Source organism: Musa acuminata, chromosome BXJ2-5, assembly GCF_036884655.1.
Source record: "Musa acuminata AAA Group cultivar baxijiao chromosome BXJ2-5, Cavendish_Baxijiao_AAA, whole genome shotgun sequence".
NCBI lineage: Eukaryota > Viridiplantae > Streptophyta > Magnoliopsida > Zingiberales > Musaceae > Musa > Musa acuminata.
In genome coordinates this window covers 18,441,776-18,462,246 of record NC_088342.1, presented here as the reverse complement: position 1 = coordinate 18,462,246, position 20,471 = coordinate 18,441,776, and the positions used below count along the sequence as shown (strand labels likewise).

At 38.9% G+C, this 20,471-nt stretch overlaps 1 protein-coding gene across 7 annotated transcripts; it reads left to right on the top strand.

Annotated features, from left to right (window-relative positions):
• Nucleotides 1-5,121: 5,121 nt before the first annotated feature.
• On the top strand, nt 5,122-20,138 carry LOC135584031 (pentatricopeptide repeat-containing protein At4g20740-like). Of its 7 annotated transcripts, none has more exons than XR_010487000.1 (3): nt 5,122-7,394; nt 16,420-16,711; nt 19,592-20,138. XR_010487000.1 is itself a non-coding variant. In XM_065108995.1 (2 exons), the coding sequence occupies exon 1, from the start codon at nt 5,173-5,175 to the stop codon at nt 7,363-7,365; it is 2,193 nt and encodes a 730-aa protein (XP_064965067.1). In that variant the 5' UTR covers nt 5,122-5,172; the 3' UTR covers nt 7,366-7,394; nt 19,580-20,138. The 7 variants fall into 7 exon arrangements, 4 of the variants coding, with proteins under 4 accessions (XP_064965067.1, XP_064965066.1, XP_064965065.1 ...); XR_010486999.1 differs by having other exon boundaries at nt 19,580-20,138; XR_010486998.1 differs by having other exon boundaries at nt 19,502-20,138.
• Nucleotides 20,139-20,471: the final 333 nt, after the last annotated feature.

Below are 20,471 nucleotides of genomic sequence, written 5' to 3'. Positions count from 1 at the left end.
TTGAATTGTGTAAACTAGCTAGTTTGCCTATTTTCATGATGTCCACGCTAGAAATTCTTGGTCCCCCTTTGTCATTGTCAAAAAGAAGGGAAGACCCTTTTTTTTCAATTTTCAGATTATGACAAAGGTAAGTATCAATTTTATTTGTGCATCATTATATATTCAAATTAAAACATACACAATTTCAAAAACCTTATTTTTCATGCACGATACCGAAAAATAAATCAATCATCATTAATGGGTATATCATACATGATACTCAAACATTAAAATTTTTAAGCATTTATCAACATGTTGATCATGATACCAAATATTTATCATTTAAAGTATTCATGATACATATCATATGCAATACATTATGTACATCATTGTCATAAGTATTGCATGCATCATTTCAAATTCATGAATATTTCATCATTGCATGCATCATGCCAAATCATAAAATATACAATCATCATTAATGCATGATTCCCAATCATCATTTATTTTGCAACATGATGGTACCAAATTTGTCAAATTACATTCTACCATACATGATCGAAACTTCTTATTTGTCTACATCAAAATAAATTAATGAATATTTCATGTATTCTTATCATCACATAAGGAATATCAAGAAGAATTATTAGGTGATGCAATAAACATTTCATGAATACACGGAATTGCATAAAAATCCTATCATGAAAGATTAGAACATATGAATACCAAAAGACATTATTTCTTTTTGAAAAACCTACTCCATAATTAATCAAAAGAAAATCTTAGGAGAACGATTAATGAAAAAATCTTGATTCATAATAAATCTTAATTTGTAAATATCATGGAACCAAGATCATGATTTTGGATAAAACTCATTCAAATTCAAATCACCAAAAATCATTTTTATGGTTCAAAAATTCGTAACATAGGTAGATTTATGATTTTATTGATAATATATTTTCCTCTTTTTTAAGTATTTCATTTTAAGTGGTTGATTTCATGTTAGCATGCTTTTTCATTTATGTTAAACATGCATTAACGTTTAAGATCGAAAAATGAATTTCATCATAAAACCATCAAGATCAATAGATTCTTAAAAATGAACTATTATGATCAAGAAAATCCGAAAATGAAATTTAATATTTTCATGCATTCGGATAAGGTTTTGCTATAGATTTTCAAGTTCAATTATGAAGATAAAACATGCTAATGATCATAAAAATTTTTTGTATCCAAAACATATAATTTCCAACATAGCATGTAATAGTGTAAAACCATCATGGCAATTAAGTGATTTGAACATTGAATCAAGAAAGTCCGAAAAATAATCTTAACAAGTTCATGCATTCGAGCACATTTTTGCCATAGTTTTTCAAATACACTCATCAAAATAACACATGCTTATCATCATGTATAGCTTAAAATCTCATGCATAAAATTCTTAATCAAAATATTTAATATTACATCATTATGCATTTCTTCAAATCAAACATGATTTTTTTAATTAAAATGGAAATCAACGTAATATACATTATTACTTCTTAACCATGATTTCATATTTTCAATCAAAATCATTTTATTTGTTTATCATAAAATATGTAATATTATCATTTTCGAAATTACTTAGCATGATCATAATTTTTTTTTAAAACATGTAATTTTTAATGAAATTAATTCTAAACTAAAAAATAAAATACATCATGAGAGCATCAAGTAATTTCAAAATAAATTAGGGGGATTTCGATTACCTCATCATTGAAAGCGGTTAAGGCGTAGTTTGCCACCTCGCCTTTCTTGATTTTCTCCTCGTCTTCGGATGAGCTCGATTCATCCCACTTTGTGTTCTTCTTCTTTGGCCTCTTCCTTCGTTCAAGTTTATTGTTTATTTTAGATTTTTGTTTAATAAACTTATTAGGATTTAGTGTTCGAAGTTCAAGTTCATCATTGTCCTCATCACTTGAGTCATCGCTCAAGTGGTATTTCATTTGTCCGGAGTTCCAAATCCTTCCTGTTCTTTAGAAGGTGATTTTGTTCATCATGTGCATTATGCACCATTTCAAATGTCATCAATGAACCAATTAGTTCTTCAAGTGGTAAGTTGTTTAGGTTTTTAGCTTCTTGTATTTTAGTTACTTTTGAATCCCACTTCTTAGAAAGAGAACGCAAAATCTTGTTTACGAGTTCAAAATCTGAAAAACATTTTCCAAGAGCTCTTAAACTATTGACGACATCCGTGAAACGGGTGTACATGTTGCCTATAGTCTCGCTTGGTTGCATTCGAAAAAGCTCAAAATCATGTAATAAAATGTTAACTTTCGAGTCTTTGACTCTACTAGTTCCCTCGTGCGTGATTTCAAGTGTTTGCCAAATGTCAAAAGTCGTTTCCCACGTAGAAATCCGATTGAACTCATTTTTGTCCAAAGCACAAAATAAGGCATTTATAGCCTTTGCGTTTAAGAAAAATACTTCTTCTCCAAATCCGACCATTCGTTCATCAGTTTGGAGGGAAGTTGAAAACCATTCTCCACGATATTCCATAAATCCAAATTCATATAAATCAAGAAAACTCTCATTCGAGTTTTCCAATAATTGTAGTTCAATCCGTTAAAAGACGGTGGACGAACAACCGATAAGCCCTCTTGAAAGCCATGAAGAGCCATTTCTCTCGGGTGTAAATCCGAAATGAGAAATACCGGGCTCTGATATCAATTGTTAGGATCAAGAGCACTAAGAGGGGGGGGGGTGAATTAGTGCAGCGGAAATCTTTCTACGATTTAAAACTGCGTTCGTACGATAAAAGCGATTTCGGTGTGAAAGCTGATTCTAAGATTACTTTAACTTAAGATCAAGCGAGATGACGTTAAAGTAAATCTATGAAGGCAGTTTGCAGTTATGATGGAAATCTGAATATAAGCGCAAACTGAAATACAACGTTCGTACAATAAAAGCGATTTCGGTATGAAAGCCGATTCGTAAACCACTTTAACTTGAGATGAAGTGAGATGCAGTTAAAGCAAAGATATAAAGGCAGTTTGCAGTTTTGATGGAAATCAGAATGTAAGCGTAAACTGAAATATGATGTTAGTACGATAAAACTGATTTGCGTCTAAACGCCGATTCGGAAAGCATTGAACTTTGAAACACGTTCGTAAAAGCACAGAAGGCAGTAAGCTATTGAGGAGGTTTGCAGTAAAGATAAGATGCTCAAAGTAAATGCAAACCGAGATTTAGAGTGGTTCGGTCAATCTTGATCTACTCCACTTTTGGCTTCCTCCACCGACGAGGTCACCGACGTCAACTAGAGGCCTTCCTTCAATAGGCGAAGGCCAACCACCCATTTATAATTTCACTCCTTTTGACAGGCTTAGGAGACAACCCTTATAGAATTTCCTTTCCTCTCTTAACAGATTAGAACTTGGAAGAAAAGAGGAAGAAGAACTTTCAACTCATACAACACTTTTGAGCTCTAAAAATCATAAAGTAAAATCAGAATTTCGGTGGTTTCTGGGTGCCCTTTTAGTGCTGAAAGGGTGGGGTATTTATAGGCCCCAACCCAGTTTGAATTTGGAGCTCAAAACTGTCAATTCCCGAAATTTCGAGATCTGGCAGTTGCACCGCCTGATTGGGGCGATTGCACCGCCTAGTAGAGCTCGAAGACTGAGCCTCTAGGCGGTGCCACCTCCTGTCAGGGGCGGTTGCACCTCCTGCCAGAGCTCGAAGACCGAGCTCAAGCGGTGCCACCTCCTAACTGAGGCGGTTGCACCGCTCAGCCAAAGCTCAGAGACCGAGCCCAGGCGGTGCCACCTTTGTCAGGGGCGGTTGCACCTCCTGCCAGAGCTCGAAGACTGAGCTCAGGCGGTGCCACCGCCTGACTGAGGCGACTCACTATCATGGTATAATCTTCAAGACTGTGTGAGGCGGTGGTACCGCTAGTTTAGGCGGTTGTATCGCCCTTGGCAAGGTGCCAAGCGGTGGTACCACCCAGCATAGCACCCCAGATAGTGGTACCGCCTAGTGCAGTGTCAATGTCAGACCGACACTAGCGGTGGTACCGCCCAACGCAGGCGATGGTACTGCCCATGCCCGAGAAACCTAGAATGAAATATTTTTATGCTTCAAGTTTAAATCAACTTGAAGCCTATAAATACCCCTTTCGTCCCTGGTTAAAAGTATATAAGCATAGAGTATTCAAAAGTGAGAAAACGCTGTTGCAATCTTTTTAGAAATTCCCTCTTCCACTCTAAGTTTAGAATTCTGTAAGAGAAGTATGAGTGCTATCTTATTATTGGTGATGGATCTTAAACCTTTTTATGGTTAGACCCTTGGAATCGAAGAGGAGTACCACATCATGTGCTTGGTGATAGTATTTCTTACGAGTAACGATCAAATTATTTGGCTTATGTTTTTGATACCATAATGGCCCTTAGTATATCTTTCACCCAATTCTCATTCCCCCATAGTGCATTTAGTTCGAAAAGATTTAAAGAATATTGAGTATCTCTCAAATTATCAAGATGACCACATAATGTGGACTCTCTCTACCTCTAGAAAATTCAGGCTCAAATCAGCCTACAACTTGATTCATCAGCAACCCTCCTCTTTAGAGTGGCACATGTTGATGTTCAATGTATACTTACTGCTAACATCAACACCCTTGAGGATAACACTGAAAATCGTGAGGCAGCTCTTTCATAGCAACTATAAGTTCCATTTAAGTTACCTACATATATATATATATGTACATATGTACATATATATGTACATATGTACATATATATGTACATATGTACATATATATGTACATATGTATATATATATATACTTAATATAATAATTTTTATTATATTTCATAATATGATAATTTTTTTTCTTACCCTATCGAAAAGCTAATCGTCCTATTAATTATGTCATACCAAAAATAATAATACAATGGTGGCTATCACTGACGACGCGATCGACGACGATGTAATCATCGTCATTGGGGTCGAAAGACCTTCCAAGTTTACAAGGCGTCCAAAACAACCTTAACTCGATTAATTAAAATGTATCACACAGATTAACCGGTTGTTCTATTACAGTGTTCACTTCACCTTTCGTAAATTACCAAAACAAAAGAAATGGCGGACTAATTAATATGGCAAAATCACAAACACGTTGCCCGCACCAAAAATAATTCCTCTCGAGCCGTAACGAATGGGCTCCGTGGCAAAACCCGATACCGCCACCACGTCCACACCACCGTCCGCCGGCCGCGGCAGCCGGAAGTTTTACTTCTTCTACGGCCACCGCAAACCCTCTCAGAACCGCCCGGTCGTCCGCGGTGGCCTCTTCTCCAACCGCAAAACCCTCCCTTCCTCCGCTGCCTCCGCCGCCGTCGCTGTCCTCCCTGCCGTGGACTTCCGCGACTGGGATCCCGAACACGATATCAAGCCCGCGCCGCTCCCGCCCTCAGTTCCTGCTGCCGATCGCCGCCTCTCCCCGCTCGCCCGCTACATCCTCGACTCCCTCCGCCGCCACCGCCGCTGGTGCCCCGCCGTCCTCTCCGACCTCCGCAAGCTCCGCCGCGTCCCCCCGGACCTCGTCGCCGAGGTCCTCCGTTCCCGCCCCCTCCTCGACCCGTCCCTCTCCACCCGCTTCTTTCACTGGGCCGGAAAGCAGAAGGGCTTCTGCCACTCATTCGCCTCCTACAACGCCTTTGCCTACGCCCTTAACGATGCTGCCCGCCCCGCCGCCGCTGACCAGCTCCCGGACCTCATGCTGGCCCAGGGAAAACCCCCCTCCGAGAAGCAGCTCGAGATCCTCGTCCGGATGCACGCCGATGCCGGACGCGGCCTCCGGCTCTTTCACATCTACCGGAAGATGCGGGGAAAATTTGGCGTCAAGCCTCGCATTTTCCTTTACAATCGAATATTGGATGCCTTGGTTCGGACTGGGCATCTCGATCTCGCCCTTTCCGTGTATGATGACCTCAGGGCCGACGGGCTCAAGGAGGAGGCCATCACCTTCACGATCCTTGCCAAGGGGTTCTGCCGTGCAGGGAGGACAGATGATCTCCTACAAGTTTTGGAACGAATGCGGCAAGAATTGTGCCGGCCAGATGTTTTTGCGTACACTGCGATCATAAAGGTTCTGGCTTCGGAGGGGAACGTGGATGGGTGCTTGAGAGTGTGGGAGGAGATGGCGAAAGATAGAGTAGAAGCCGATGTTATGGCATACTCGAGGATGGTTTCATGCTTGTCTAAGGCAGGGAGGGTAGAGAAAGGTTGTCAACTGTTTCACAAAATGAAAAGAAAGGGGCTTGTGATCGACCGTGCAGTATACGGATCGTTGGTGGAGGGGTTTGTGGCTGAAGGGAGGGTTGGTGATGGTTGCCGGCTGCTGGAGGAGATGGTGGATGATGGATACCGGGGCGATCTGGGTATTTACAATTCCTTGATAGGAGGCTTGTGTGCTGCTGGTAGAGTTGATAAGGCTCATAAGCTCTTTCTTATTGTCATTCAGGAGGGACTCATCCCAAGCTTTGAGACTGTAACTCCGTTAATGTCTGCCTATGCTGATACAAGTGATATGAGTAAGTTTTTTTACTTGGTTAATCAATTAGTGGAGTTGGAATTGCCAGTTTTGGATCATATATCCAACTTCTTTACATTCTTCATCGCTAAAGGAGGTAGAGAATCAAAGGCATTGGAGGTGTTTGAAACATTGAAAACAAAAGGGTATTTCAGCATTAGCATTTACAATATTCTTATTGAACGCCTTCACAGTATTGAGGATGGGAAGCATGCACATGCCCTGTTTGAGGAAATAAAATGCTCCAAAGATATTCAACCAGATTCTTTTACATATAGTTTAATAATCCCTTGTTTTGTAGAAAAAGGTGATATTAGATATGCATGCTCCTGTTACAACTTGATGATGGAGAATTCTTGGACACCCAGTACTGAGGCTTACTGCTCTCTTGTGAAAGGGCTATGTAAGATTGGGGAGATCAATGCAGCTATTACACTTGTTAAGGATTGTTTGGGAAATGTAACAAGTGGGCCTATGGAGTTCAAGTATGCATTGACTGTTCTAAACACTTGCAGATTGAAGAAACCAGAAAAGGTAATAGAAGTTTTGGATGAGATGATTGATGAAGGTTATCCACTGGAAGATATCATATATTGTGCTATCATGTTTGGTTTCTGTAAATATGCAAGTTCAGGAGAAGCAAGAAAAGTATTCGCAGTTATGAAAGATCGCAATCTTCTTACAGAGGCCAATTTTATAGTTTATGAGGAATTACTTAATGAGCATCTGAAGAAGACAACTGCAGGCTTGGTTATATCTGGTATGAAGTTTTTTGGTCTTGAGTCTAAATTAAGATGGACAAGCAACTTGGATTGACCATGTCGATCAGTTGAAGAAAATGCAAGGTATGTCCTATGTTTTCATCTTGAAGACTATTGGTTTTATTTGTTTGTATCTCTATTTGGTTTTCCACGTGGCCTTAAATGTGTAAACACAATTTGTGCTGGGTATCTGTGACTAGATTTATACTGTTTCTTGAGATGTGTTTAGATGTATTTTGGTTCAATTATTCAGGCTTGCATCTTGTAAAACCAATGCTTGTGCATAACATTAGGATAAGAATTGCATGATATATAGGCTTTCTTTTTCATTTTAGTTTAGTTAGGCTGAAAATTTTGTTGCTGTCTTTTATGTTGGATGAATTCAAATCTCATCTTAAAATTGTGTTGTGTTCTCAAGTAAAATGATCGGATTGAAATATAACAATGTGATGCTTATTCTAAAAGCTCCAATAGGCAATGTAGCTGAATTTGTGGTAGCTTTCAAATTTACAATCTTTGAAGGCTAGTACCAGCATAAATTGCATCAGCATCTACTATCATTTTTTTTTCTCTATTATGTGGTGTAAACTGTATTCTCTACTTGATGCTTATATCATTTATTTAAAAAGAGAAAATTTCTTATTAGATAAACCAAGGACCACCATACCGTGCCGACTAGTGGTATCAATCCATGGGTGGACCGGTATATACCAGTCTGTCACGGACTTAGCTGGTTTTGTATAAGTCGTGCGGAACCCTTGCGTGTCCGTCCGCAAAGGTCAACCTCCCCGAAACTTCCCATGGTCCCTTAGGACCTACAAAAGAGAAAACGGGTTAAAGAAAGTGCCTCACTCGGGATCCACAAGCAAACATTCCAGGAAACACTTTATAGACAATGCAAATTACAAACAGACTTTACAAGCTCTGAACAGTTGCACAAAAAAGGGTCAAAATGGTCAACTACAGACTGAATATCTCTCACAAGTGTCTACATGACACGACCTTTATTTATAAGCCTAAGAAGACCACCAAACCCAACTAAAATGGGGTTGTTAAGCCTTCGATCGTTCCTCTACATGCTGTGCAAAGCATGAACAAACAGAAAGACACGGATATACATAAGTATTATATCAAACATCCTGTTTAGAACTTTGTCCGTGACATTCTCCTCTACTTATTCCTTCGACGTCCTTGTCGAAGCCTTTGCCGACACTGCAACTCTTCGCCTTTGCTGAGTCTTCAATCTTCTGCTCCAGCTGCAATGCGCCTCTTGGCTCCCAACTGCTCTCCACTACTGTTTTTTAGTAGTCGAACCTTTGATCCGCCATGCTGCTTCAACTCGCCAATGACTCTGAATCTAGTGTGGGGTTGGCTGAGTTTTGTTGATCCCTATTGGTTCCTGCGGATCCTCCAGATGAAGGAAATAACCATTCGTACTATGCGCCAGTCTCTCAAATGCCTTATGCTGCTTGAACTGGATGGATGCTTATTGGAGCTTTAACGAGCATCGCCTTGCAAATTTCTGAAGTTTTGGGTCCTTCACAAAATTTACCCATCGACTCTTCTTTCACTTAGTTATCACTTCCAAGTAAATTCGCATCACTTCCGCTTTCGATTGTCATTTTGTTGGGAAATGAAGCGAATAATCTACTCTCAGTAGCACTGATCACCATTGGTGACGATTTGACAACTATTGTCTTCTAATATCTTCGAAGGGTCTTTAAACCTGTGCAGAGCTCCTCTACTGGATAGATAAGAGAATTGGGGTACTCGGTTTCGCCCATTCTCTTAAGGGTTGAGAAGACAATGGTTACTTAACTTCGCTCGCCTCCTCAAGGGTTGTACTCCATGCATCGAGCTGGTTACTGACCTTCGCCTGCTCTTTACTCACACTGCTGAAGCACTCGAAGTGTTTGCACTCCTTGCATTGAGTTAGCTATTGTGATTCACCTTCTCAATGCCATCGAACTTTTGGAATGCCGGAAGTTTTCACCCAACTTGGAGTAATTCTCTAATAGATTTGGTCGCCTCTAGGATTGTACCGTCTTCTCCATCAACCCTGCCGCCTAATCCGCTGAGTAGCAAAGGTACAGCACTGCGTACTGCCTGCTTCGTTCCTTGGTCGTGCACTCTTGCATGACCCGAAGTCCTTCACTTTTGGCTATCTTGATGAGAAGCTCGTTGACACCGGTCTTACGAAGTTCCTTGGCCTCTGCCCTTTAGCTTTGTCTCGGTACTTTAAGTTTGCCTCTGCATGCTCCACCTCCTCGGCCCGTTTCACAACCAAGCGCTCTCCCTCCATGAGAGCAAGGGATCAATGACTTTCACGGAAGTCCCGCCTCTGCGGTACCATGGCGCTGTCATGCCCATGGTCCTACTATCCGTTGCCTCATATCTGTTTCCCTTTTCTTCATGATCAGTAGATATGTCTCTGTGGCACTCCTCCGAGTCCACCTCCATTCTAACTAATGCTTGATTTTGGGTAGCTAAATCCCTTTGGACTTGTCGTCGCTTCCTCGCCCCTTTCGACCCCCTACTTCAACACTTCTGTGTTCTCCAAGTAGCTCCCTTTGGTCGATGGAAAGACAGATTGCAACTCCCATGCATGGCCTCTGCTATCACGTTGTAGGGTTTGCGCCGATTCTGTTCTCCTTAGCTTCCTTGGTAGCAACATTCGCTAACTCGACCTTGTCCTATGACTTGTCGGGCTCCCTTAAGCGAATTTGGGCTCTGGAGCAGTCCAACTCTCCAGCTGTTTCGATCAGACCTCTACATGATCAAGTCCCACCCATGGGACTCACTGGTACTTGCATTCGAACTTTTCCCTCGGTGGAACACAGCCTCCATATGTTGATAACCAAGGTTTTCATCTGATGCAAGATTCGATGCACGCACGGAAGACCCTCCTCTACGGTGCCATGGTCTTCACTCCTTGAATCCATAGCCCTTCTTGTCGTCGTGTTGCTCACCGAAGTGGAGCTTCCAGTAGCTCCTGATCATACCTTCGTATGATATAGTCCCTCACGGAACGATGTCGTGTGTATCGCATTGCCACGAACTGTTCCACTACGATCCGCTGCCCCATATCGCCTCCTGGTGACATCTCTATTGCATTCTGATCCTTGTGGGATGAACTCGAATTGTGATCCCTCTATGTATGGCCTTTGCCAATACATCGCAGGGTCTCTTCCACCTTCGATTTTGTTCGCTCCTTTGGCAATCGACCTTCATCCACCTACTCTTGGGTCACACCTAGATGAATCATCACTCTAGGACAGTCCGTCACCTAGTAGCTCCCGAAGTCCATCGACTTCGCTGCAATTAGTACACCATTGTCTGGATCCTGGGCCTCTGCGCCTACCAACACAATCTCCGCTGCGCACCACTTCCTTCATGACAACTTGAATGGCAACACTGTGGCATATTCTTTAAGAGTACCCGCCTCCGCGTCCTCTTGTCCCGTGCCAACGCCTTCTGAATCCAACTTCGCCTCTGCAAGTTGAGTCGCCTTAGTTCCTCCATCAAATGCTTCTCCGAGATAAGGTGCATGTGCCCATAAGCTCCGAGATAAGTTGAGTTGTCTTTGGCACCATGCAAGATGAGTTCGCTCCGTCAGAATGAAGGACCCATGGAACAACATGATCCTACTCTTGCCTCTGCAAGAGTTCATGTCATTGACCTTTGTCCAAGGAAAGCACTGTACCTCCACTCCATGTTTCATCTTCTATGCTGGCTCCCTTCATGCGGCTTGGGTACTTCGTCAAGTTACACCCAAGTTGCTCAACTCCTCGTTTTTGCATTGAGTTGATGGTGGCCCTCGTGCCCCATTCCACGGGTCGGCCCTCCCTTGAGTCTGATTTCCATATCGACTCCAAGTGTACCTTCATGTGTGTTGCTTTGGGTCGCTCCCCCACTTGATCTCGCAATGCATTTACCAATACATTCTCTCGAGCGAGATCATGTGACGACTCCTCGTCGCTTGCTCGGTCCATTGAGCTTCATGGAGTTATTGTTTGTTGAGGTACTCCTCCTCAACATATGCGGTCTATTGCACATGATTCTCCCTCTGGAGAGACCGGGATCTATCTCTCCTGGCAGTGATTTCAAAAGCGCTAGGCGTCAAAAGGCGCTAAGGTCCAAAAACGCTCGAGGCGCTAAGCGCTCGCCCAAGCGCTCGCCCGAGCGAAGCGAGGCGCTAAAATATAAAAATATATAATATAATTAATAAATATAATTATTTAAATAAAAATATGCTATTAAATTAAGAAAATTAGGTACAAAATCATAATATATAAATAAATTATAATAGTATATTTTTATTTTTAAATAAAAAATACTATTAAATAAATAAAAATTAATAGTATTAAAATAAAAATAATATATTAGTAATCTAATAAATAAAAATACTATTATTAGTATACAATTAGCAGTATACTGTTAATATACTATCGACAGTATAGTGAGAAGAGTGTGAGAAGACCGAGGCTACTGAGGCAACGACAACGGTAGCAAGCGACAGCCATAGTTGGAGCGGGAGCGAGAGCGGCGGCAACAGCGGGAGTGGGAGCGGGAGATGCGAGCGGCAACAACAGCGGCGAGCGACGACAACAGCGACGAGCAGCGATTGTGGCAACGGCGAGCAGTCGGCGAGCAACGATTGTGGCAGCGGCGAGTAGCGACAGTAGCGGCGAGCAGCAACAGTTGCAGCGGCAGCAGAGAGCAACGACAGCGGAGAAGAAATCTCGACGGTAAAATCGCGAGTGTTAGGGTTGGGGAAGTCGGGGAAATCACGAAAGAGAGCATGATATCGGTGATTTAGTTGGTTCGATTGAACCAACAAAGGCACCGGAGACCAACCAGACTTAAAAATCTGGTTCGGTCGCCTGGTTTAACCCAGGCGCTCGCCCGAAGCGCCCGACGCCTGGGCTCGGGCGAGCGCCTAGGCGGCGCCTCTTTGAAGTGAGGCGCCTGGACATGAAGCGACGCGCTCGGGCCTCACCTCGCCTTGCCCGAGCGCCTAGGCGAGTGCCTGAGCGCCTATTGAAATCACTGTCTCCTGGATAACTATCCCGTTGGAGCAATATCTCTCTTCGCTTCTTTCTCTCTGAAAGTTTCGGAGACCACCATCCCCTCCGGATTACTCCGATTTACTGAACAAACCGTGCATTGTTCTGCCTCCTGCAAACGCACTTTGCTAGATTGCGACTCCACGTCAATATAGCCCCTGCTGCACCACTCAAGGCCTAGCAACATGTTGAACTCGCTGCACACTTTAGCCTCCTACAGACGTATCCTTCACATACCGAAGAGAAAGTTTCAATGCTCCATGGCATCGAGATTCTATCGCCTTAGGATGGCCGCGAACATTCCATCGTCCGCATACAAGCCCATGCATGAGTACCGAATTCTTCGAGTTAGCAATTGCCCTCACCTCTGTGAGGTTTGCACAACTCTTTCGGTCGTTGATCAACTCATTCCACCTTGCATGGTCTCATCCTTTACCCAACGCCTCGCTTGCGTTGAGCACCATCAAGTATAGTTGTCAACGTCGAGCCGTAGCTCGAACTCAGCTATCCTAACCTTTGTGCGCTCCGTATTCTTCCAAACTTGTTTGTTCTCGTGGTGCCTCTTGCGTGAAGGGTTGGTCATTCCTCTGAATGTCAATCTCATATGCTCGCTTCTCCGAGCGACTCCTTTTCCCTACATCTTCATGCCCGTTTTCCCCAAAACAGTCGCGCGTGTGCTGACTGCCCTCAACGCAGCCCCGCTAGGTCCTCTACATTTGTATGCCAAGTGTTTATATGAGTGCTTGTCCCGCTCTGATACCATCTGTCACGGACTTAGCTGGTTTTGCCTAAGTCGTACGGCATCCTTGCATGCCCGTCCGCAAATGTCAGCCTCCCCGAAACCTCCCATGGTCCCTTAGCACCTACAAAAGAGAAAACAGGTTAGAAAAAGCGTCTCACTCGGGATCCACAAGCAAACATTTCAGGAAACACTTCATAGACAATGCAAATTACAAACAGACTTTACAAGCTCTGAACAGTTGCACAACAAAGGGTCAAAATGGTCCACTACAGACCGAATATCTCTCACAAGTGTCTACATGACACAACCTTTATTTACAAGCCTAAGAAGGCCACCAAACCCAACTAAAATGGGGCTATTAAGTCTTTGGTCGTTCCTCTACATGCTGTGCAAAGCATGAACAAACAGAAAGACACGGACATACATAAGTATTACATCAAACATCCTGTTTAGAACTTTATTCGTGACAAGTCGTACCAGTATATTGTATGTCAGTACGTCCATACATATTGGTTTTGGATAAAAGACTTAAAAATGATCGAAAATTCATAAACAGATTTTTTAAAGTTTTTCCTCTCAATTTTATTGTATACTTGTTATTGCATTTAATTAAGAATGAAGTGTATATGAGGTATAAATAAATGCATAAGATTGTGATTAACCTTAAATCCCCCAATTTGGACCTAAATATAAGGCTAATGTAAGAGAACAACCTTAATCATGTTTAATCTTTGTAAATATGCATTATACGCCTCTAATTATATGAAATGATAAATAACACGGAAAGAAACTAAATACCTTCAAATTGGAGAGCAATTTCATTAGATCCTGAGTTTTAATCTCTCTTTTAAACAAATCAATAGCTTAATTACCCCTAATCGTCCATAAGGAACTTTAATCACAACTGAGTGTGAGAATGAGAAATCGAATGAATGAGTGAAAGAGGAGGTTTAAACAGCCAAAAGAGGCTCCGATGGTTAATTTGACTATTGGGTCAAACTTTCCCCAATTTGGGTCGGTATTGGTAAAATTCCGATCGGAACCAACTGGTAGCAACCCATACCATATGAGTTTCGACTGTATCAGCCAATACCTAGCCCTTTTCCTATGTACTGCCCAAAATAAGCTAGATTGAGTGCTGATCAGTTGGTGGACCGGACTGGTATGTACCACCCGTTTCATATGATTTCAGGCGATACATTAAACATTGAGATAAACAATATTGTAACAAGTAATAATTAAGAGTTAAAAGATTATTTTTGAAGGGTTCAACTCTCTACTAGCATATTTTATAATGAAAACATGTGATAAAAAATAAAAATGTGCTTATAGTCTGAATTTTTTTTTAAATTATTTGTAGAACTTCATATAAGTTATTTATGTTGCGAAAAAGCAAGTATTTAGTATAAATTAGTAGCAAAGGTTAACATTATATAATAATGTAATCGCTATAAAAGTGAGTTAATTATCATAATTCATTTTCCTAAATTGTTTACAAATACATTGTATATGAAATTTTGATAGACAAATAAGAACAAAATAATTTTATAAAATTTAACTCTTTTTTGGATATATCACAATTAAAATTTGTATTAAAATTTTAAATGTGTGTATAATTTTAAATTTTTTTGAAAATTATGTGTTGACAAAATAAGCATTTGATGTAAATTAGTGAAGAAGACAAACTAGTTACAGTTTCTGCAACAGTGTTACATTTGATTTAACACTGTTAAGATTAATGTAATTATTGTGTCTCCTTTTATAGTGAGCACTAAATGCTTATATAAGCAATATTATACAACTCATACCAAGACATGATTAATTTGTTCAATAAATTTAAGAAACTATTTTACTAACTTTTTGGCTTTTATTTTTAATAATATATGCTAAATGAGAATCAAAATATTTAATTGTTTGATAAATATGGTTATTTTTATCCAAAAAGCTTTCATTATTATTTCATCACTTTTAAAAAAACATTTTTTCTATTTTAAATTTATTATTAATAAATTTTAAATTGTAAATAGGTTTTTAATTATTTTTGTTGGTATGTTCTCATTTATTACTTTAGATATAGAAAATATATGTTTATTTTTTATTTATAATTTTTACATCATGTTCTCATAATTATCTTTTAGCTTTATAAGTTTAGTTTTATTTTTAATAGCAGTAATTACTATAAATTTTTTGTTATATTTTGTTTTTTTGAACTTTCAAGAACAACTGCTCCAAGAAACAAAAGAAAAAAAATGAACTGGTCTAATATCCACCAGTCTAAGAGGCAAACAGGAAAAAAAAGGAAAAAGTGGGAATCACTTTTGAGGGTTATTTGGGCAATTGGGAAAAGATGAGCGCTTTGAGGTGAAAATCGTAAAAAGGGATGCTGAATGGTAAAAGACCAAACCTAGAGGCGTTGTCAAGTAATAACCCTATCTCTTATATTGTTTCTATGTTTTACCTTTCAAATGCAAATCTTACTAATAAAGTTATATATTCTATGGAATGCGGAGATCAAAGATCTTTTAGTATATTTCTTTGAAGTGTTCAATTATTTTTCTCGTATAATACTCGTTTTTATCTTTTTATTTTTATTTTCTTTAAAGTTGATCTCATTCACTAGCATCCAATCTAACCAACCCTATCCATCCCAATTGCTTATCCCAAGTTGATGCCAATAGAAAAACCATTCTTGCAAACTATGTCAATATGTCTAATCCTACTCAAGGTTATGTGACAGCTGCCGACATTGACGTATGCTTCTTAATGTTGGTTTATTTTTAGAATCTTGTTCAAGTTGCTTGGACCATGACTTTAACAAGAATAGTTCTCTCGGTAAACTTTATGGTTAGAACTCCAAATCCTGACTTGGAATACCCTTTTCAACTTCCAAATTATGCCATATCTTTGCACTCTAACATAGTTTGAATATATATGGCCCACGTTATATTTCTCTAGCACAGCATCTTGAAGGCCAGATAGTCTTATCATAGAAGTCTTACAGATCAAAGTTCCAGGTTGTCATGGCACAGCAAATACAGTCATCAGTCTTTTGACTAAGAAATATTTCTCAAAATTAAAAAAAAAAAGTACAGCTTGATCTTCGTAAGCAAGGACATTGATAAATTTTTGGTGGTATGAGGGTCTTTCACTAGTCACCATGACTGTCTTGATTAGCCATGTAGTACTTTTGGTTTTCCACCTGCTGCTTTGTGCTAAATATTACCTATATTGATTTTCAAACTGCACTCTAGCATAACTCATAACTGAACCTTTTTTTTTTCTTTTATCTGTGCATCACCAGGTTTAAGACATTTCTTCCAAGCATTTATGTTTCAGCCAAAACTTCCTGTTCTAACAATGAAATGAATTGCTAACATCGAGTTCAACTGAACTGAGCTTTCCTGGTTATTTGCTTCTATTTTAAGGCCAAAACCAGTTTTTCTTCTTCAAAATGGTCTGCCAGCCCACTTCGTTATATTAGAATAGGGTTGCTGGTTGGAAGCGGACTGGTGACAGTAGAATGGCCCAAAGCAAGATTATGCACACTTGCGATCAGATTTGAAGTCACAGGAAGGGTTTCTGATAGCTCATTGGTACACTCTTCCTTTAATCCTGCCGTTCAGATTGAGTTTCAATTTCTTTTGTCCAATTTTGTCTTAGCATGTCTAGTGGCAAGGGCAGAGCACACACCACCACCACATATAATTGCTGCTGTACTGATATCCTTGATCTCCTCCTGCTGAAAAGCAAATTTCTGGACATGTTATTTAGGATTTAAATTTGGTTTTTGTCCTTGCTTATCACATTTAACTTATGGTCATTTTTGCTGTAACTTCAAATCTAGTCTTGTTTTCTAGTTGTATGAAATTTGGATTTATTGCTATGTTGATGTTAGAAAAGATATTTTTATGTCTGTAAGATGTGAGTATATGATATCCTGACTATTTGGGTTTGTTTATATTGGATCTTTTTATGCCATAGAACTATATACAAGACAATATCTCTAATTAAATCAAGAGCATTTGAATCACTTTTACTATTCCTTTTAAAGGTTTTTTTTTTCCGATCTTGCTATATCTCTTTTTCCACCACTAATACTAATTGATTTTCCTCCTCTAAATATAACATCTATAGGTTAGATGATTTTTCTTGGATCTTGCTATATCACTTTTACTATTCCTTTTAAAGTTTTTTTTTTTTTCCGATCTTGCTATATCTCTTCTTCCTCCACTAATACTAATTGATTTTCTGTCCTTTCTAGTAATTCTACTGATCCACCTCAACATCGTTAGTGCAGATAGACTTATCTTGTATAACCACGACATCTGTGGATTTCTTTTGAACATCTCCATATCATCTTAGAGGATTCTTTCTTTTAGATCATCTATTAGGGTCATACCTAATTGTTTGTGAATGAAAATAATTCATTTTCTAGTTAATACATAGAGCATCAAATGATCATATAAATATTTGACACCTATTTTCACTTAAAAAACTTAACTTTTAGTATATGACTAATTTTTCGAATTTTTCTATGATTAGCATATCAACATACATAGAAACTTTTACTTAAAGGATCTTATTGTTTATTCATCCACTACATCCTCTTATTAATAAGATTAAAACTCTATCTCATCGTATACCCAGTTGTAATCATACTTAATGTAAAACTTTTAGTTCTTAAGGATTACCTCCATAATTTAATTTAACTATCGTAAATCATAACAATAGCATCAACAAATAACATCCATCGTACGGTTTGACTTATATATGATTGATAAGTTCATCTGTTATCATTGTGAAAGAATAGAAAACTCAAAATTGACCTTTAATGTAAATTTATAGTTATGCACTCTTTACAATTTTAACACTAGTAATTATATCATGATACATATCTTTTATAAAGCAATTAATTAGTAGATCACATTTCTTTTCTAAAATCTACCAAAATAAATATTAATTGTATGCTTTCCCTATTATTGAGGGAAGGTTGGTACAATGGTAAGGTTGTTCTTTTGCGACCTAAAAGATCAGGATTCGAGTTACGAAAATAGTTTCTTTAAATATTTAATTAAAGAGAAGGCTTCGTATATTGGCCCTCCCCATACCCCGTATTGGCGGGAGCCTCGTGAACTAGGTTAGCCCTTTTTTATGCTTTCCCTATCATTATTTTAATTCACTTATAACTAGGCGGCTTTGGATGTCTCTCTTATTTTTATAAATTGGTATCAAGAAGCTCCTTATTCACAAGTATCCTTTTAATTTTCAAATTTTGTTAGACAAACTAGCCAGCCAAACGTCCTATTGATAACCTCAACTGTTCCAAGCCTCAGTAAAAATACCATCAAATCCAACACTTTTACCTTTATTCATACTTTTTAAAACTTCTTCTATCACAGTTTCTTTAATTTTATAAGCAACTCTATGATTTTTAAACTAGTCAACCAAAGTTCATATTGATCTCCTAAACTGTTCCAAGCCTCCTAGGACACCTTTCACAATTTGAGGCAACTGCATGGTGAAGATGCTTCATGCCACTTCTAGGCAACGATTTAGTCTAATAACAAAAATAGTTGGCTCATGAATTGTGACTCAACGTTATGCTTAAATAGCCTAACATCACGTTCCATTTGTTTCATCCAGACTTGGGAATGACATTGGCAGTATTATTCTATATTTGATCTACTTTGCCACTTCTCATATCATCTTCGTCGAACAATATTATTTATTATCTTGGATATGGTTTGATGCTGAAATTTTGATGTATTAATTTGATAATTTTATTATTGACTTGGAAGACATACTGTTTTTCATTTTACTTTGTTATTTTAATAAGTTTTTTGTAAAAGCAATAATGATTGTAGCTCACATAACATCAAGATGGATTCTTAGCATTTGGTATGAAGTAATTAGCAGTGGTATCATACTGGCATAAAGCTTGATTTTTCTCATTTTGGTGCTTGCTTTAATGACCAAAACTAGAGGTAAAATGTTGTTATTCTAAGGATAGGGAGTAAAAAGTCTTCCTTCATTTCTGGGTTCTTAGCCCATCTGGCCGAATTATCTTTGAATATGCATGATAACAACATTAAGGAAATTAAATGATTGGCATCTATAACATGGAAAATCTTTAAATATTTGTCACACTAGATTTAGAGGGACATCTCTGTTTAGCGTGATAAAGAAGCATATCAATTTCTTTCTCATGCTTGTGTATTGGCTAGCTAGAAAAATCTTTTAGTGTAAAGTTGCACTCTAATTTTGGCAATATATGAAAACTGTGTGGCATTTTTCCAATAATTTGAATATGAGCGGGAGAAAGGGAAGAAGTAATTTCACATCATTCCAGGATGAAACAAAATCATGTTTTAGTGTAAATGCAGCACACGAAGTCACAAATGCCCTGCTCTACTATTCAAGAATTCATTTGATTGAATTGGATCTTTGATGGTCTAATTAAGCTTGCCACCTAGAGGGACTGATGAAGCATAAGCTGCTGAGAAGTTTGATGCCCTGACCATAAGAACATATGTTCCAGCGTGGGAGTTCTAAAGCAATAAATGGTTGCTGAAAAAAGACGCAAGCTTGTGCGCTCACTGTTATCGTTGATTGAAATTGTGGCTCCAGCAATTGTGACCGAGCGAACACAATTTGAAGTCGTCTTGTGCTGTTACGCAGGACAGGATTTCATGGAAAAATCTTAGAAAATGAAACAAGAACACTGCTGCGATTGTTGATTTTTTTTTTTTTGTCCAATTGCAGATGTGAGTCTGTTGATGCCCCGTTTCTGGTTTCAAATTGCAAATCCTTGTGTCCATTATTATTTTGCCGAATACCTGACTTGTAGACCATAGTCATCTTTCTGAGTTCAAATGTGGTGGATCTGTCGAGTAACTGCTCCCTCATGTCATGGCTTATCATAAAAGTCTATTTTTTTATGTGCTTCAGAAAAATAAAAGAAGGTACAATTATTTACTGACCGATGATTCCTGTGCAAGTGAATGCGAAGTTTGTTTTTTATTTTCTTTCCTCTAACATGAACAGTGTTCTTTGTCTCTGTATTGCGGAAATTTAGTTCTATGTGTTGATGCCAACCCAAATAGTTGGGATATTACAATTTGCTGCAGGTTGAACTCTGTTTGTGATTGATTCCATGACTGGTGTCTAGTTAGTTACCTGGAACTACCAAAAGGATACCATGATTAGGACACAATTGCTTGGTGCTCATGTTGTGCAGTAGGTGAAATCTCTTTATAGACTTTTCATCTGAAGGAAGCAACTTAAAACTTCAACTGACACATGCATTTTGTTTGCATCATGGTTTTAGTGCACAATTAGTCACAGTTCTGAAGA